This window comes from Podarcis erhardii, assembly GCF_964252035.2.
Source record: "Podarcis erhardii genome assembly, chromosome: 1".
NCBI lineage: Eukaryota > Metazoa > Chordata > Lepidosauria > Squamata > Lacertidae > Podarcis > Podarcis erhardii.
Window position 1 is genome coordinate 51,568,887 of NC_138497.1, and position 19,636 is coordinate 51,588,522.

Here is a 19,636-nt window from a genome sequence, read left to right on the forward strand (position 1 = left end):
TCTGGGTTGTTTTATTTGATGCTTTAATGTGTTGCAAACCGCTTTGAGGTTTTTTTTCTTAAAAACATAAAGTGGTCCAGAAATGAAATGTGTTTTTGTGTGTGTGCATATGAAGGGTTACACTTGGTCCCTGAGATCCGCAGCCCATGTTTTACTGGATTGACTGTTTCGATGGCAAGCTTTCCACACCAACAGTGGTCTTCCTTGGACAGAGCTGGCTACTGTTATATGTAGCACTTCAGAGGCCATCTCTTATCTCAGTACCTCTGCACCTGAGACAGGTCCGCATTATCTCCATATTATAGGTTGCATAAAGGCCTGAGGCTAATACACAGCAGTATCCCTCACTCGCCATGTACGCTATGACAGAGGAACTCCCAGTCTACCCTACGAAGGCCTCTTGCTAAGAGTGGGTCCACAGAGTCAGTTGGGTCATATTAGATGCCTGCCTAGTAGTAGTATTAGACGCCAGGCTAATGGATCCCTTTGTTTTATAGATGGCACCGTGTATTACTTCACTTCCTTAAAAATGCAATAAACGAACCTTGCTGCGTCTGGGGCCTTTTTCTGCAGAATGGGACCTTGAACTTCTGCCCCCAAGTCCTACAGTGAGGGCTCTCTTGACGCCAACAGCCTCAAAACCCAGCCAAGGGGAGATGAGGAAACCTTGAGAGCGACGTTAGCAAACCTCTCCTCGCTGCTCAGCTGCGTGGTTGGGCTCGTTTGCGCGACCCGCTCCGCGAGGAGCTGTCCAGTGCTGAATCGCCTGTCGGGCGCTTTAGCCTTTCTGGTCCTGAAAGCACCCGGGCGTGGAGCTGGCAGGGCGCTTTCTTCCAAAATAACAACCAGCCTCCCTAAGGCTTCCAGAACAGACACGCTTCGCTCCACCGGAGTTGGCAAATTGCTCTGAGCTCAGGGAGCCGACGGAGCCACCCCGGCCCTCTGTTTAATCAGGGCTTAACCGGCTTTCTCAATTTCCTCTCCAGCTCACGGACGTGAAAGCTTTCCTCCCAACAGCCTTAGAGCACGCCTTTGTCCCCAAGCAGAGCCACCCATCTCCGTTTAAACAGACGTGAACCAGCGTCCTTTCCAGGTCGCGCTCATTCAAGCTTTCCCTACTGCCAGGGCGGAGCGCGGGGAGGCTTCTCCAGGTCGCCTCGCTCCGGTGGCTGGCTGGGGAGACCCCTCTGACCCGAGGAGATAGTGGAGATAGCGTGCCGAGTGAGTGGTGAGACGGATGACCTCGTGGGTGTCTCCCCTGGTCTCTCCACTCCCCGCCCCTGTTTTCCAGCGGCGGCCCCAGTTCCCAGGCTGAAGGGGAACAATAAAGAGGAGGAAAAGTAGCGCTCGCAGCGCCCTAATGATTGGATGAGGCGCCATTACATCATTTTCCCCCCTTTCCTGGGCTGCCTCGCTGATTTTCTTGCATTGGGGAGAAAAGCGCGCGCGCGCTAGTTAGTAGGAGCGGGAAGCACATCTGGGGAAGAGGGAGGACTGTGTGCCCGCACCACACACACACACACACACACACACACACACACACACGCCCTCCCCGAGAGCGGTGGCCAGCGGCTTGCCCGAACTCCTTCCCAGCCCCAGGTGGTCAGAGAGGAGTTTGGAGAGCGGGGAGATGCTCCGGAGAACGTCCCATGAAGCGGATCCTGGAGGGCGAGGGCTCCTCCGTCTCCTCTGATCCGCGCCTGCCGCCCAAGTGCGGGGAAATGGGCTTTGAGAACGCCACGGACAAGCGGTGGGGCATGGCTGGTAAGTTTCACTCGCGGAGACGGGCTCTTGCCTTGGGATCGGGGCCGCTGGGAATGCCTTTACCCCTTTAGCGTGCGAAAGGGCTCCAGTAGGTCACCCTCCGAGCTGGCTTTTGTGTGATCTCGATCCCCGCACCCAAACCCGGGGGAGCAAACGAGTTAACCGGATTGAGAGACGGGCATCCGTTTGGGTCGAGCATCCGTTTCCCTGCTGTCTTCTCTGTCCGGTAGGAACCACTGGGGCGCCACGGGGTCCTCCAGCGACCTCTGCTCCGGAGCAAGGACACTCCGGGTACTACTTAAGGCACACTGAGAAGGGGCAAGGTTGGCACGTGGGATCTAAGGAGAAGCAAAAACCAAAAAAACACAACCCACCCCCCAGCCTCTGGGAAGGGGGGGTGACATCAAGGAGACGAACATCTGTGGGGAGGGGGAGCACGCGGTTGTGTTCCCTCAAACTTTGCGTTGAGGGACGATCTGGAGCAAATGGAATCATCTTTCTTCATTGCTCCCCCACAAACTTTCCCGAGGTCCATTTGTCTGCAACGTCTATTGCGCGGCTTCTTCTGCTTCATTATTTCTCTAAGCGTGGTGATTGTACACTGAAGAAGTGTGCATGCACACGAAAGCTCATACCAAGAACTGACTTAGTTGGTCTTTAAGGTGCTACTGGAAGGAATTTGTTTTGTTTTGATCGTGGTGATTGTAATAACACCCACGAGAAAACCTGGTGCAGGTTGGATGGATTTACCCCTCTCAAATTGGGAATTGTAGAAAGAGTATCTGGGATTCCTACCAGCTGCCCCCAACTCTTGCCTTTGCTCTGGACCAAACGTCCCGTAGCACCGTGATACGTCTGACAGTGGGGTTCACTCACAGCAGTGAATGTAAGGCAGTAGGATGGAGGGATGGACACCAAGGGCTGAGTTCGAACCAGGACCTACCACATGTTTTCAAGCAATGAGTGAGCGGGCGAGAGTTTCTGTGCGAATGCAGAGTTCATTTAGTTCACTGCTAGAAAGACACCTCCTTCCCCACCCCAAATATCTGGAGCGATGGGGTGCAGGTTCAAGGTGAGAGGTCTGAGCCGCTCCGCTGGCTTGAACCAGCTGATAAATATGAATGATAAAGAACAGTCCTTTCCCCAACGGGGATGAGGGGCAGTTACACTGCCCTTGTTCCACCCACTGCCCTCCTGCCTTCACAGTCCTGCGTTCTCCCAATCTGAACCGAGAGAGAAAAAGCTCTGAGGCAGAGCCCCACGTTCGGGGAGTTGTGGCATCGAATTGCCCTTGTGGCAAAGCTACCTGGCTATGGAAGTTGCGGGAGGATTAACCTGACTTCAGATCCAGCTCCTTTGATTCTGCTGGCTGCAGCATTCCAGGAGCAGGATTCAGAATTATGTAAATGTGGATCGTCCCTCTTGGCTAAACGCGTGCTAATTAGGGGGTGAAGAGTTGCAGGGCTTTGTCCCTTTCTCCTTGGTCCTTCAGTGGGCTGGAACTGTGGGGATGCGGGGGTGGGGGGCCTTTGGTCCCTGCCCCACGCACCAATAAAAATGGAACTGATAAGAGGGACGGCTGTGGGTGAGATATGACCATGGTGAACTTGGTTGTAGCTCACTTAATGCAGGCGCTCCAGTTGCTCTGTAACCAAGGCTAGATGGTGGCGAAGTGTAGGTTCTGTCCCATGTTACCAACGGTGACTGTGACTTGATTATTGCTTGCAAATTTGCCATCCGTTTACTCGGCACTTTATCCATGAGCAGAAGCAAACTAGGACCCTGCCCCATGGTATAGCATGAGCCTCTTAATCTCAGGGTCGTGGGTTTGAGCCCTGCATTGGGCTAAAGATTCCTGCATTGCAGGGGGTTTCTTCCAACTCTACAGTTCTGTACTCAAACTTTCAACAGTACAGGGGCAACATAAGGGAGAGAGGGAGAAATAAGGTTCATGGTGAGAGGCGAGGCATGGTAGGGGAAGGGTTGGTAAAGGGTGAATGTTAGCAAAGTTGTTTTAGACGAAGGACGCATACAAGGATGTGATGTGGCATACTCTGTCCTGTTGGGAGTGACCACTGTTCTGGTGACAAGTGTGCGAGAATGTCAATATATGTGCCTGTGAATGATACATTTTGATAGGACAGTAACTGCAGGGTGGAATCAGGATAAACTCTGAGTCCAGGTTAGGCAGAGTGATTGCTAGGATCTCTGGATGAAATTACAAGAGTGATGGGGGGGGGTTTAGGGGTGGAAATGAATCCCCACTAATAGGATACCAACAGGACAGCTTTGCTAGCACCCTGCATTTCAAAAACAAACAAAAGTTGACCTCTGGAACTCAACAGATTGACTCATAAATTGTGAAATTTACAGCACAATTCTATACATCTATTCTTTACTTAGTAAAGTTCAATGCAAGTTGCTGTAGCCTGAAAGACATGCAATATGGACTACTTCCTCTTGCCTTTGCTCCCAAATGACTTGGAGGCATGCTTCTTTTCAAGAATTTCATCAATCCCAGCAGTAATTCCCCTTCTTTGAACTGCATCCATTTATTTTAATGTAGCTTTTGATCCCACCCATCCATGTGGCATTGCCCAGAAGCCCTTTCTTTTCGTTTTGCTCTATACATTGCAGGGTATAAAATGACTCAGAGCAGTGCTGGATAAACAAACAAGACAGAAGTATAACATGATGTTCTAGCTATCACTGTGCTCTCATTGCTGCGCTCCTGTTTAAACAGCGGCTTAATTTGGTGTAATGCTTACATTGTTCATTTCGAGGGCAGACCCATTATGCAAAGGTTGAATTTAGTGACATGAGAGCAAGCACCTCTTGGTATCCGGGCATCAAAGCAGGCACCTGCCTTTCTGTCCTCTTTGCCAAAGAGAGGTCTTTTCCCAGCAGCAAACTGCCTGCATCTCAGTGGTTAATTTCCAAATGAATACCTGCCTCCGAAAGTCTGTAAGTAAATGATGTGGGTCATGATGTACAAAGTGAACGGGTTGGTGAAAGTGAATCAGGTCCCATGTTGCAATCTGATTGAGTTAGATAAGTCACAACTATTCAGATAAAATAATACAAAAACACCTGGCGTCTCCCTCTCCTATTTGCGCTGGGGAAAATTGAAAACACATTTTTCTTATTAACGAAATGCCATATGCATGCAAAAATAAGTGTCCGTGTGATGCTCATCTAGAAGATATTTATGTACGGTTGGGCTAATTAAAGATAAATGGAACCTTGACTTACCAGAAATAACCCAGATTTGATGATGTTTCAAATAGCATGGTGTGTTTTTTTAAATAGGGAAAAAAAACAATGGTTGTTACATGTTGAAGTCAAGCTGGTTCAACTTTTTCAGTGCATGTGCTGAACTGGTATTTCCTGAACTCTGGATTTGCATATGGTTCAAGGCATCTGAAAATATACATTGAACCAGAATGTGGGGGTTGGGGGTTGGAGAGGCAACTTTAATGTACTGGACCATTCTGAAGCTTGGTTTAACCATTGCAAATCTGATGAAAAAGTCAACTCCAGCATGTTACAAGTGCTACAGCCAAATGACGGCCTGCCCTTCAAATGCTGGAAAGGCAGCAGGGATGAGGAACCTATTGCTTTCCAGATGTTGTTGGACTGCAACTCATATCATCCCATGCTGGCCAATGGGAGTTGGAGTCCAACAACACCTGGAAAGCAATAGGTTCCCTGCCCCTGATTTGCAGCCTCCTGACCAGTCACAGTTCATACAGAGCATATTGCTTTCATACATGCATATACTGCTTGATTGCAAGAAAAATACTCAAAGCTGTTTATCTGCACCAGATACTTATTTTGGTTTTATACTGTTGTGGCTTCTCATAAACAATCCTGGGAAGTGTGATTAGGAGAAGTTGTGGAGAAGTTTCCATTACCTATATCTAGCCCCCTGCACAGAAAGGCGGATCCCAAAGTTCTTTGGGGAAAACACTGCTAAGCCAAGAAAAACCTGGCGTGTGTGCCTGTAACTTACAACGTTTACACAGCTCATGCTGATTGCGAGAACAAAGAGGAGGCTCCTATGTCAGGGAAAATGGCCACTAGGAGTTCTAGCTTTGCAGGAGTAGGGATGGTCCCTCTCGGGGCAGGTGGGGAATTCGTCCTCCAGCTTATTGAAACGCACCCATTGTCAAAGGAAGACCTATTGACAAAGAAAGGGATGCCAGTCCCATTCTGGGAATGTCATGTCTGTTTCCGTAAGAGGCTCCAAATATGCTGTCTAATTGGTAGCTTCTTATAAGGTAGTTAGTTAGGTAATTAGTGTGGAAGTCAGTAGGGCATAAAACTCATGCCAGCAGTGGAAAAGGGTGGCTACGTGCAGGTAAGGATGGGAGGACGGACACTCTTGAAGTTAAGCATATGCCTTCTAATACATGGATCAAGCCAGAAAGGCACAGCCTCGGAATGCCCTGCTGTAAGATTTTGGTGCATTTAGAAGCACGGCTCTTGAACAGAAACATATGTCACGTGGAGGAGTTAATATTGCCATGAAAAGTGCTCCTGGCATTGGCTTTCTTTGTCTGACTTACAGTTCGCAAAGTCTATACAAACTGACAGAAGATCCAGACAGTCACAATATGATCTTGAGAGAATATAACATTTAAGGGGTTTGATGCATGGGTGCCGTAGAGGCTGGCTCTGTGAAAACGAGGGCTAATGCAATACACTTAATAGGTTTCCTTGGTTTAGATGTATACTGACCTCAATGGGCGACCGTGGTTTCCTTTAACTACAATTCCTTTTTAATCTAAATTTAGAAATGACGTATCGTTGGCGTGGTTCAGTAGAAAAGGGCAATGTTTTCATGCTAAAACATGCCACCTGCTGCAGTCTATTAATCTGTTCAATTAAGTTATCTGAGGGTCTTGAGACTTCCAATTTAATTGACAGGAATGGGATGGGCTAGTTCTTGCTTGCAGTTTGTTCCCTTGCAATGCAGGGTCAAAAGCAACACATCATTAATATAAGGCATTTGAATTATCTGCAGAGTGTGCGTGTGGAGGGGAGGAATAAGGCATAGAAGCTGTTCACACAAATGACAGTTTATGGATCAAGCCGCTTCTGCATGTAAGAACAGGGGAGGGTTTTCATGTGTTACTGAAAAAAAGTATTCCGTTCAATTTCAGCCTAAAGAAAGCAGGTTGGTGGTGAAAACTTCTGCACCCTCTTTCATGAATTTTATTTTTTTACAAAAGCAGTGCTGTTATGGATAACTAACTGGGGCCTTGTTGGTGGGCTTTTGGCTGCCTAGGATTGCTGTGTGTCTCAGCAGCAGATTGAGCTTTCCTAGCTTGTTGTCCATAAGCAACTTTGGAACTTTCAATACAAACTAGAAAGTCCATTGTTCTGAGGCTCCGTTCAGCCACAAACACACTTCAGCAAGGTCATTTCCTTTGCCTTAGTACTGTCCCTTCTCCATGGCTTCCCACTGCCCACTTGTCCTGCTAGCTAGGGATGATGGGATTTGTAGTCCCAAAACGGCTGGAGACCCATGTTTCCAAAATCCTGGCCTAGCTATTAAAGCTTACTGGACATGGGAAACACTTAGAGAGGGATTCCACATAGCACAGTGGCAATAATTCTGCCAGATGAAACAATTCCATCCACTTTTCACCTTTGTGCTGCTCTGGGGGCAGCCAATGGCAGGGGTGCACAGAGGGAAGAGGTGAGCAAAGGTCGCCTTGTGTGGTGAAGGTTTTTGTGTGGGCTTCCACCAGTGGGACTTGCTAGCTGATTCAGAACCTTAGTATTTATGAGAAATGTCTTACTTGCCTAATATTACTGTCTAAGGCAGTTGTTGTTAATATATTGTCCAGATTTCACCCTAATGCCCCAGGGTGGCTTACAGCCTTAAAGCACAATATCAATAACAACTCAAAACAACATGCAATCCTGAAAGCAAAGATGTGTCCTTAAAACAATTACCCGAGTGTCAAAAGTCAGGATATAATGAACATGCCAGACATGCCTCTTTGGGGAGGGAGTTATCTAGGGCCCAAGGTATGTATACATATGGAAGTCTGTATGTAATTGCCCTAAATTGATCAAGACAATATTGGCTGAGACACAACCAGGGAACCCAAATTGGTGGCAGGGATGAGATCTGGTATTCGCACACCTGCTTAATGACTTTGAAGACTGCCAAAATCCGGCAAATAGCAACCCAACAGTGTGTCCCATTGAGCAGTATGAAAAAGGAATGTTTATGTGCAAAACTCATGCTGCAGGCATTTAGAAGTAAGGAAATGCCCCGAATAGGTTCATACTTTTTTCTCTAGCTGTTCTCTATATCAGCTAAAGCAATTTGTCATTTTGAGATATAATCACAAGTATGTGAATAAAATACCATATGTTGTGTGTTGGCAAATAGGTGTTTAGGGCTGAAGAGCAATGTTGGTTGTTTGGCAACCATGTCGCAACGCTGTCGGATGATGGTGCACCCCCTTCCCAAGCCCCCCGAGGAAGCTGCTTGGCTGCAGGTGCCTGATTCAGAGCTACAGCAGGAAAAGCAGCTGGATGTTGCCTGTCAGTGCAGTGCAAAGCACTTCTTCCCTCCAGATGTTTGTGGAGAAGGGGCACCGCTGGATCGCAGCTGGAGATCGTGATTCTTTTACATCTCACCCCAAAGGGATTTTCACTACCATGCAGCCAACTGCTTCTGTACCCCCAATACATTAATACTTCACATTTATCTGTGTCAATTTGATTGCAACAGACAGACGTGGTAAAGAAAGTTGTTTCTTGAAAAGTGAGGCTGTAGCTACATTAGCAGTGCAAAGCATTCTGTGTAGTCACACCATGGGTGTAGCCAGGATTTCTGTTGTGGGGGGCAGGCCTTTTGGGGGGGCAGAACCACAGTTAGCTATGTAGTTTTATTTATTTTAATTGATTGGGGGGCAGCTGCCCCTCCCTGCCCCCCCAGCTACGCCCATGAGTCACACATCTACCTTTTTCTTTAGAATTTTTCCCTGGGCTGTCCAGGAGACTTTGCAAATTCATTTTCACCTTACAGAAAGTGGGTTGGTAGTGAGAATGTCTATGCCATGACTGTTCCCACTTTTATTGGTTTTATTTTTATTTTTTACAAAAACAGCATCAGTTGGGATTTTTGTGGCTTTCAGATTCTCAAGGTCTAATTGCTACCCTACATTTGTTATCAGGCCTGTTCATTTGTGACCCAGCAAGCCAAATGCTGCCTGACAATCCGCCAGGGATTTGATAAATCGTCTGCTTTTGTCACCAATCTGGGACTTCTAAAACTGGTCAGTGGGTATGTGTTGAGCACTGGGCAGGCTGTAATCGATGGCTGAAGCACTTATTCAGCTTGGTGGATCATGTCTACAGGTATATTTATTTGCACAAAGGATTTGAAATAATCAGCCCTCACAGCCTCTCTTGCAGGAGTGATGGATAATTGAAAATCATCTGCTTTCTTAAGGGTTTCTTCCAATATACCGTACTTTTTTAAAAAGAAAAAAAACCATCGTCTCAAGAAAGGCTCTGTTCTGCACAGGTCTCATCCTGGTACTACTGAGGGTAATGCCACAGTGCTGCATATCTAATTAGTCAATGCATTAATTCATTGCAAGCCTGGCCATAGCAATTTAGCATCCTAGTCCTGTACTGAATGCTCCTGAATGGTAACGATACATTCAGTTAGATGACTCCCTGAACCCTTAATTGACTGGATTTGTTCCTGTCCACTCTGCTTCTCTTGCCATGTCTTTATGTTTGCTCCTCTGACTGATCCTGTGAGCAGACTCTTGGTTTTCAAATTACTGTTTGGCTTTTGCCCATGACTTCAAGCCAGGAAATGTGTGGCAAAGCTCCATCCACCTTGTCCCATGATGGGATTAGATACCAAACAGGAGGAACGAGGCTGACACCAATGACAGTGTACAGAGCGTGATTAGCAGAGCCATATCTTAGTTAACCTAATCAGCTTCCCCCTATAGAAGATTTGCTTTTCCTGCTGAGATGTGTGAGAGGAACCATTTTAGCAACCAGCAAATGGTTCCATCTTCAGGCAGATATGTTCACAGGAACCATCTGTACACAGCTATCAAGCACAGTCTTTACACTTTCCTTGACTGCTGGTCAATGTGTGATTATTATTTTTAAAAAGCTATGATTTTTACTGACCCCACTAGTTTAACATGACAATTCTCTAGGAGGGCATATGGACGAGAAGCTTTCCATGGGTGCTGCAGTGCTTTGAGTGTTATGCAAGAAGAAAATCTGAGGGCAATTGTATACATTACCGGAACATTACCAGAGTATTCCTGGATCCCAGTTCTGTACCCTTGCCAATAATAATTAGAAGTTCCCACATGATCTTATGTGATTTCACTATTAAATGTTGCCTGGATGGCATGGGATCTAGCCATGGGGGAAAGGTGTGTGTCTCTGGGTGCCTAAAGGCAGGGCATACATTTAAATAATAAACAAATAAACCCCTGTCATTCCAGTATGAACCAGTCCTTGCCACAGGCATCTGTAAGAACAGGATGCTTGACTAGATAGGCCACTGGCCTGACCCAGCAGGCTCTTATGTTCTTATTAAGCTAGGCAGTTCAGCTTCTCATACTAAGTGGGCTGCAAGAGGACATGGAACCTGCGGGTCATCAACTGCCTTGTCGTGAGGGGCGGGTGGTGGGGGAGTAAGGCCAAAAGCAAAGGAAGCATGAAGCTCTGGCAAGGTCCTAGAGCCCTCCCACATCCACTCCCAAGCTGGGAAAGCACTAAATAGGCTTTGGGAAGGAGCCGTGGGGACTCGAGGACCCTGTCAGGGTCATCTAGTCCAACCCCTGCAATATTTTGCTCAATATGGGGCTTGAACCCACAACCCTGAGATTAAGAGTCTCATGCTCTACCAGTTGAGCCATCCCAGGGATCTTCCAGTGTTAAATGGTAACTCTGGGTGCTAAAACATTTCGAGAGGGCAAATTATTTTGGTTTTCTGAGCCTGGATGAATGCAGCTACTTGCCTGAATTATATAGTGGAAGACCACTGGGGACTTGATCACAACCCTGTGAAAATGGGCTCTTTTCATTCTGCAGCAACACGTCCTCTGTGCAGCAAGCCGATTGTGAAAATATTGCTAATCAGAGTAATCTTCCCCAGCTAGGGCTCTCCAGATATTTTGGACTACAACTCTCACCAGACACCAGGCTGAGGAAAGCTCTACCAAGCTCACTTTAACACCCTTGCTGAAGAACACTTGAAACAAGAAAAAGATAGGATGCAGTTTTTAGAAAGCTGAGTGTGCTCCTTTGTTTTCTTCACCCCTCAGCCAGTTGTCCTCTTGAGGCCCAGTGGATTAAGGCCTTTTTGGTAGACAAGGACTGCTTCCCCCACTTTCCATCCCCTGCAGCGTATCTGTGAAGAGCACAAGCACCCTGTCACCTGCCCTGTAATTACTCCCTTAGAACCTGGGAGGGAGGAGTGCATTTCTCAGGGCAATTGCGTAGTTGTAGGAACAGCTCTGGCTCTGGCATAGCAGCCAAGCTTCTTGTCTCTCAGATAATGCAGAACAGGGCTGCTGGCAGAGGGGGATCTTGCTACTTACAAAAGGGCACTTCTCCAGTGTTTGGAAAGTGATATACACATTCTCCAGATCTATCTTATTGCATCATGTGCAGATACTCTGTCCTCGAGTCCTAGCCTGGGCCTGTCAGCTGCATTGCTGCAATCAACATAATCAGGAAGCAATTGTAGCTTTAATATTTCGGCTTAAGAATTGACTCCCACCTCTCCAAAGCATCTCATTAAACAGCCTTGCTTGATTTTCAAATTATAACAAAAATGCTGAAAACTTAGAAAAGGGTTCATGCACAGAAAGCAAAGAAGGAAGCGCCATCTCCTTCTGGAATGACACAGGTCTCGGTCCTATGCACATTTGCTCAGCTTTAAGTCCCAGTGGATTCTTAGGACCGCCTCCTGTACCGCTGATGGTTTCAGCTGATGATTAATTAGCTGAAACTAAAATCTGCTTAAAATTGGGGAATACTCAAACTCAATAGCAAAAACACACATGAAATTACTGGTAAAAAAATATGAGGATCCAGGAAAAAAGTGAACTACAAGAAATTAGTGGTTTGGAAATTAGCAAAAAAAGGTAAATTATCTGGGTATTTGACTCACGACAAAGAATATTAATCTATTCCAGGACAATTACGTCAAGACCTGGAAGGAGATATAAAAAGAATTTGGAGATCTGGAGCAGGCTAAACATCTGCTTTAGGGGAAGAATCTCTACAATAAAAATAAACGTGCTCCCAAAAATGATCTTTCTATTCCAATCAATTCCAGTGATCAGGGGAGCAATCTGTTTCAAAGATTGACAGAGACACATATCAAGATTTATCTGGCAGGGTAAAAAAACCCAGGATTAAGCACAAACTATTAACTGATGTTAAAGAGAGGGGTTTTTTTCCACTGCCAGATCTGAAACTGTATCATGAGATGACTTGTCTCTCCTGGGTCCAGGAATGGTTGACACTACAAAATACTGACTAGAAGGATTCGATAATAGATATGGTTGGCACGCCTATTTAAGATATGAAAAGGTCAAAGTCCACAAAGGCTTCTTGAACCACGTGGTTAGGAAATCGTTATATATGGTGTGGGCTAAGTATAAGGACTTATTAGAGCCAAAAACGCCATGGTGGCTATCCCTGACAGAAGCATTCTTGGTTAAAAAAATGAGAAGTAGTTGGGCAACTTACAAAGATCTATTGGAAGAAAAAGAAAATAGGCTAAAAAAAAAAATTAGAAATTGAAGAAATTTGGAGCCATTTGACTGATTGGTTGCAATATTTCCAACTAAACAAAACATTTCCAAAGGACAAACAGAAACTTTTTCCACAGAACTTTCAAGACTCGAGAAAGACCTAACCCCCCCCCAAAAAAAACACACACACACCCCGCTCTCTAAAATGTACAGACTTCTCCTTGACTGGGAGATCAAGGAGGAAGAAGTAAAATCAGTAATGGTACAATGGGCCAGAGACTTTGGTTACACTATTTAAATGGAATCATGGGAAAGGTTATGGAGGGACGACCTGAAATTCACTGCGTGCTATGCTTTGAAAGTGAATTTCATGAAAATGCTCTACAGATGTAAAACTGGCCAAAATGTATAAATGCAGGTCAAGCGTTTGTCGGAAATGCAGGGAGGCAGAAGGCATGATGATCCACATGTGGTGGAACTGCAAAAATATAAGGGATTTTTGGGGAACAATATATAATGAGCTTTAAAAAAATGTTTAAATGTTCCTTCCCTAAGAAGCCCGAAGCCTTCCTGCTGGGCATAATGAATAACGAAATTCCAACAAATTTAAGGAGAATTTTTATGTATGCAATAGCAGCAGCAAGAATTCTAATTGCAAAGGGATGGAAAGGAAATTCTATTCCCTCTAAATTGGATTGGCAGAACAAAATGTTAGAATATGCAGAGCTAGCAAGATTGACAGCAAGATTCCGATACCATACAGACTAAATATTCAATAGAGAGTGGAACATTTACAGAGAATACCTAAAAGAACATTGTAAAAACTTAAATTCTTTGGCAGGCCTGGATTGACCTCCGCATGAAATAAGAGAACATTACAAAACTAATACAACTGAATAACTTGGGAGAGATAAAGGTAAGTGCGTAGTCAAAAAAGTAATTTAGGAACCACCATGGGGGATTTGGAAGTCATGTTGGAATTAGTTATGTGTGAACTTAAATCTTTTTTTGTAATAAGTATTGATTTGTGATCATTTTTGATGACTGTTTTGTATTGTTTGTTTTTAAAACCAATAAAGCATTTAAAAAAATGGGATGTAGCTTAAACATCAGTTGTTGTGCATTTCTAGAGAGCCAGTGTGCTGTTGTGGTTAAGAGCAGTGGACTCGTAATCTGGTGAACCGGGTTCGCTTCCCTGCTCCTCCACATGCAGCTGCTGGGTGACTTTGGGTTAGTCACACTTCTCTGAAGTCTCTCAGCCTCACACACTTCATAGAGTGTTTGTTGTAGGGAAGGAAGGGAAAGGAGATTATTAGCTACTTTGAGATTCCAGGAAGAGAGCTGATGAGCTGGGTTAATGCTAATGATTCACTATCACGGAGGTCACCAACGCAGTGCCTGTGGGCACCAGTGCACCCCCAGAAGATTTCCTTGATGCCTGCCAAGCCATTTGCTCCCCGTGTACCAGATTACCAAAACATTTTGGATTTAAATGCTCTGCTTATGCAGTTTCTCTGGCTGCTTGTAGTTCGTTGGTTTGGCACAAGTCCACTTCATCACTGATTGAGTGGCAGCAGGCCTCTAGCTTGGTTGGAGGGCAAAGAGGACCAGTGGTGGTCGAGTTGTGCCTATCTGTGCACGGACTGAGGGGAAGATAGGAAATGTGGAATGAGAGGTCAGCACCAGTCAGTACCAGACAGAAGGGAGCAACATAATCATTTAATTGTAAGAATCTCCCTCTAGAATCCTCAGGCTTCCTGAGATTTACAGCTCTATGGTGTCTCCGTCTGAAAAGCCTTCCAGTTCACTCCGTAGTTATAACTTTCTACAACAGGACGAGGACAGAGATGGGTGCAAGAAGACTTAGTGGGCTATGAGGTTTTACACGGGAGACCCAGCTTTAATTGAATCATAACTCTCACTTGTTAGTGGTTTATTCAGATTTCTATTGGGGGTTTGCATCCGCTTGGTGTGTGAAGCGCAATTCCGTAAAATCTCTAAACTGGATTAGGACCCCCACAAAGCCTTGCATCACTATGTTTACCTGTCTATTTCTATGTTTCCCTAGGTCCATGGGCTTTGCAAGAAGTAAGGATGTCCAAAATGCTGCCTGTGGACAGGGGCGGAGGAAGGGGGGTGTGATGGGGTGGGCCGCCCCAGGTGTCACTACTGAGGGGGGTGACAAAATGCTGGGCAGCACTCACCACGGGGCCTGCAGCACGCCTGAACCACATGTCTCTCTTGGGAGTGATGCGGTGGCTTGGGCACCCGCAGGCTCCACGCTTCCCCAAATGGTCCGCCCACTGCCTCCCCCTCAACTGTTGGGTGACTGAGTGGGAGGAGGCAGGCAGACTCCTTGGAGTAACCCACCATTGGCCATAGGAAGCTGCCTTCAACTAGGTCAAACATTTGTCCATCTAACTCAGTATTGTTTACATCTGGAGCAGCCAATGCGATGTCCTCAAGGTGCTGTTGGGCTCAGGACCTATTGGCCCCAGCCAGCGTGGCCAATGGGCAGAAGTGTTGAGAGTTGTTAACAGTGGAGGCTGGTCTATTAGTGCCCCACCAAGCTCAGTCTGCCCTCAACCAGCCTCCGCCTGCCTACCCCCTAAGTTACAACCAGTCCAGGGGATGCCACTGACTGCCAGTTTCTTCCTTAGTCTCCATGCTGCCATGTAGAATTAAACAGGGAGGAGGTTGGGGGACAAAGCCGGAACTAGGGTTCATCTACACTTGTGCTTGTCCTGTACCAAGAAAACACAGGTCTGAGCAGTTTTCCGCTTGTCCCAAACTTTCTAGGCATGGATCCAAGTGGTTTTGCCTTTGCTCCATCACTTTCCCCCAGAAAACCCACTATTTATCTATAAATTAGAACGAACAGCAATTTGCTGTTTGCTCCAATTCTGTGCTAAACCATGGGTTTTCCTGAGAGGAAGTAGCAGGGGAAACAGAAGTGTGGATAAACCCTTAGCTGACCTTTCCTACAATTGGCTCTGGCTCCACCCATTTTGGGGACGCGGGTGGCGCTGTGGGTTAAACCACAGAGCCTAGGACTTGCCGATCAGAAGGTCGGCGGTTTGAATCCCCGCGACGGGGTGAGCTCCCATTGCTCGGTCCCTGCTCCTGCCAACCTAGCAGTTTGAAAGCACATCAAAGTGCAAGTAGATAACTAGGTACCACTCTGGCGGGAAGGTAAACGGCATTTCCATGTGCTGCTCTGGTTCGCCAGAAGTGGCTTAGTCATGCTGGCTACATGACCCAGAAGCTGTACGCTGGCTCCCTCAGCCAATAAAGTGAGATGAGCGCCGCAACCCCAGAGTCGGCCATGACTGGACCTAATGGCCAGGGGTCCCTTTACCTTTACCTTTACCACCCAATTTGGCCTCCCCGCCTTCTTCCTCACTTATCCAATGGGCATCAGCCTCCACAGGAGTTGTAGTCCGACTACAGTGGAGGGTCCCTGTTGGTTGTGACTGGCAGCAGTTCTCCAGGAGTTTTCCCCAGCTTTTCCTGTAGATTCCAGTGTTTGAACCACTGAGCTGTGGCCTTTCCCCAAGGGAATATTTAGATTACATTGGACTGGAGTGACAAAGTGATATCTGCTTACCAATCTGGTTTAAAGACCTTACAGAATTCACTTTAAAGCTATTCTTAAAGTTAATTAACTAGAAGAGCCTGGCTTCCCAAAGGTTAACTAGATCTTGTCTTATTGAATGTCTTATCTGTCCTCATAAAGCTGAAGGGAGCACACAGATAAACTGCTGGCCTGTTCCAAAGGAAAGATACACAAAGCATTTGCTCATCATGCCCTGACATTAGTCCATTGACTAAGCAGTCTGGCTACCCTTCAGCATCTTTTGGAGAAGGCACAGCTTTGTGCAGAGGGAGGAGGCGATACATCTTTGCTAATACAATAGCATTGGCTTCTGGGTGGCATGCAATGCGTGATACAGATCTTGAAAAAACCTGGTACTTTGACGCCTGCACATCGTTAAAGGCTGCGGTCCTAAGCCATTTACACAGAAGTATGCTGCAAAGGGACTGACTTCTGAGTCTTTCTATACTGTACACAATGCTACAACTGGGAAATGAATAGGCAATCAGGCTGTGAAGATTATATTTTTTAATGTAGATGTAAATGATTGCAAGCCACCCTTGGTGTACAATTCATTTAAAAAACAGCTTTTCAATTCTAGGTAGATATTGTTTAGGGAAAGCAGATAGGTCATTTATAACACAAGATATTTCTTACTTTGATACTTGAGCACTGTATCAATTGCGAAGGATGACCATGTTTCCAGGACACTTTTTCCATTTATAATACACAGCATTGGGGTCCAGTCCTTCCCTTCTCACATCTTCCATTTATTGTAATGGGAATGCTGCATATGAAACACACAGATGTCCCCTTCCGAGCTGATCTAGCTATGCAAATATTTTGTCCATGGATGCAGCACTTGCCAGGGTGGCTCATAAACACCTTGCTATTGCAAACCTGATTCTTTTTCACTGTGGCCCCATCTCCTGTCTTGTTGTACTATATGATAGTCACTTGTGACATGGTTAGGGAACCTCTGGCCTGGGCAAATGGGGCCAGTCAGGGTTCTTAATTTGACTTTTGAGGCCATTTCTCCTCATCCATACATGTCCCTCTATTGAGGTCGTATGGTGCCCGGTGTATGGGAATACTGAGATGTAGCCAGTGTTAATCGTACTCAAGGCAGACCTATTGAAATTAATGTAAGTGATTAACTTAAAAAGGTAAAGGTAAAGGTAAAGGACTCCTGACAGTTAAGTCCACTTGCAAATGACTCTGGGTCATGTGGCCAGCATGACTAAGCCGCTTCTGGCGAACCAGAGCAACACACAGAAACGCCGTTTACCTTCCCACTGGAGCACTACCTATTTATCTACTTGCACTTTGACGTGCTTTCGAACTGCTATGTTGGCAGGAGCAAGGACCGATCAATGGGAGCTCACCCCGTCGTGGGGATTCGAACCGCCGACCTTCCGATTGGCAAGCCCAAGGCTCAGTGGTTTACACCACAGCGCCACCCACGTCCCAAGTGATTAACTTAGGCCCATTTATTTCAGTGAGTTTACTTTGAGCCAAATTCGGTTGGATACAACCCAGTCTCTGTATGGCAGGTAGCCCATGTGTGCCCTCCAGATGTTATGGATTATGACTCCCAGCATCTCTGACCATTGACCATGCTGACTGAAGTGGGTGGGAGAGGTAATCCAAAGCATCTGGAGGGCACCACATTCATGACTTCTGCAAATATCCCCAGAGTAGATTCTTAAACTCAGAGTCATGGGTTCCAGCCCCATGCTGGGCAAAAAAGATTCCTGCATTGCAGGGCTTGCACCACATGCCCTTCAAGGTCCCTTCCAACTCTATGAGAGTATTATTTTGTGATACTTTTTTTCTGTGAGAACCTCAATGCCTATTTCATTTCTGTAGCATCTCCATCCACAATTCTCCCGAGCGTCAGCAGCTCTCCATTTTCTCATTGTTTGCTCCTAATGACTATGGTGCTGAGCGTGGGAGGGGATCCTACACGATAGATTGATGGATACAAATGTGCAGGGCAGAGCCTTTGAAAAGGACACTGTGGATAATTGCTTGTGTGCATGAAGACAGAAGTTGCTGTTCTGAAGCCCGGAATCACACGGCACCTTCAATGCCTCCGGGGTTCTAGGAACTACCACTGAAAGGCTCCACCACTGATAATTAAAATCTGATTTCATTCATGCCAAACCCACACTGGGCAGAAAGTGTGTGTGTGGTTTTTTTTGGGGGGGGGGGTGTCGCTCCTGCAGAAGCAGCTCCGCTAGCAAAGCTTTTGGGTGAACACAGAAATCTGTTTTCACAGATTTAAATGCATTGTTGTTCGAATAGCAAGAAAGGTACGAACATAAGAAGAACCTGCTGGATCAGGCCAATGGGTCATCTGGCCCAGCATCCTGTTCTCACAGTGGCCAACCAGATGTCTATGGGAAGCCCCCAACAGGACCTGAATGCCACACCACTCTTTCCTCCTGAGGTTTCCAGCAGCTGGCATTCAAGAGTGGATGTGTAATAGAGCCATCATAGCTAGTAGCCATTGATGTCCTTCTCCTCCATGAACGTGTCTAATCTGTGCTTGTTTGTTTGTCTATTTTTTGGTCTAATCTGCTTTTGAAGCCATTCAAGTTGGTGGCCATCACTGTCCCTTGTGGGAGTGGATTCCATAACTATACTTAAAGTTCCTTAGTGGGCAGTAGCACAGAGGGTGCCAGCAACAGTTTTTCTTTGGGAAATTATGGGTAAATGGCCCAGAATGACTGGTAGCTGGGTTTTTCTAGTGTTCTTTATGAGGTAAGACAGATTAGGACTAGGAAGTAGGTAACAGGGGCACCATTAATTTTATTTAATTTATTTCACTTGTCTCTGACCTTTCTTCCAATGAGCTCAGGGCAATGAATAAGGGTCTTCTCCACCCACTGTGGTCTTCCAGATGTTGATGGGCTGCAGGTGGCCATACTGGAGCCCAGTAACATCTGGAGAGCTACAGGGTGTCAAGCAAGTCACTCCATCAGAGCAATGTTTCCCAGAGTTCCCTGGGAAGAAGGAAAACCTCTCTGAGAGCAGTAGGCCCGTGAAGGGAATAGGGGTCTCCCATGCCCTCCAACATTTCTCCGATGAAAATAGGGACGTCCCACTCTATAATGATAATTTTTACTATTTATACCCTACATATCTTCCTGGGTTGCGCCAGCCACTCTGAGCAGCTTCCAACATATAAAAAATAATAATAAAGCATTAAGTATTTTTTAAAAAAACCTCTCTGTACAGGATTGCCTTCAGACGGCTCTGGGGTTGGATAACTCCATACCCTCCAATATTTCTCCAATGAAAATAGGGACATCTAAGGGAAAGCGGGACATTCTGGGATCAAATCAGAAACCGGGACGGCTTCTCTGAATCAAGGATGTCCCTGGGAAATAGGAACATTTTGAGGGTCTGGTGTCCTAATAACTCTCAGCACCTTTAACAAGCGTCAGGTCCCAGGATTCTTTGGAGGAAGCCATGTCTGGTCTGCTGCTGCTTTAAATGT

General features: G+C 46.2%; 1 protein-coding gene across 1 annotated transcript in view; it reads left to right on the forward strand.

Annotated features, from left to right (window-relative positions):
• The first annotated feature begins 1,145 nt into the window (after positions 1 to 1,145).
• CHRM4 (cholinergic receptor muscarinic 4) overlaps positions 1,146 to 19,636 on the forward strand; it is a 45,047-nt gene continuing 26,556 nt past the window's right edge. Inside the window, exon 1 of the mRNA XM_081835381.1 lies at positions 1,146 to 1,764. Coding sequence (XP_081691507.1) covers positions 1,650 to 1,764 — 115 coding nt within the window. The 5' untranslated portion in view covers positions 1,146 to 1,649. The remainder of the gene's footprint in view (positions 1,765 to 19,636) is intronic.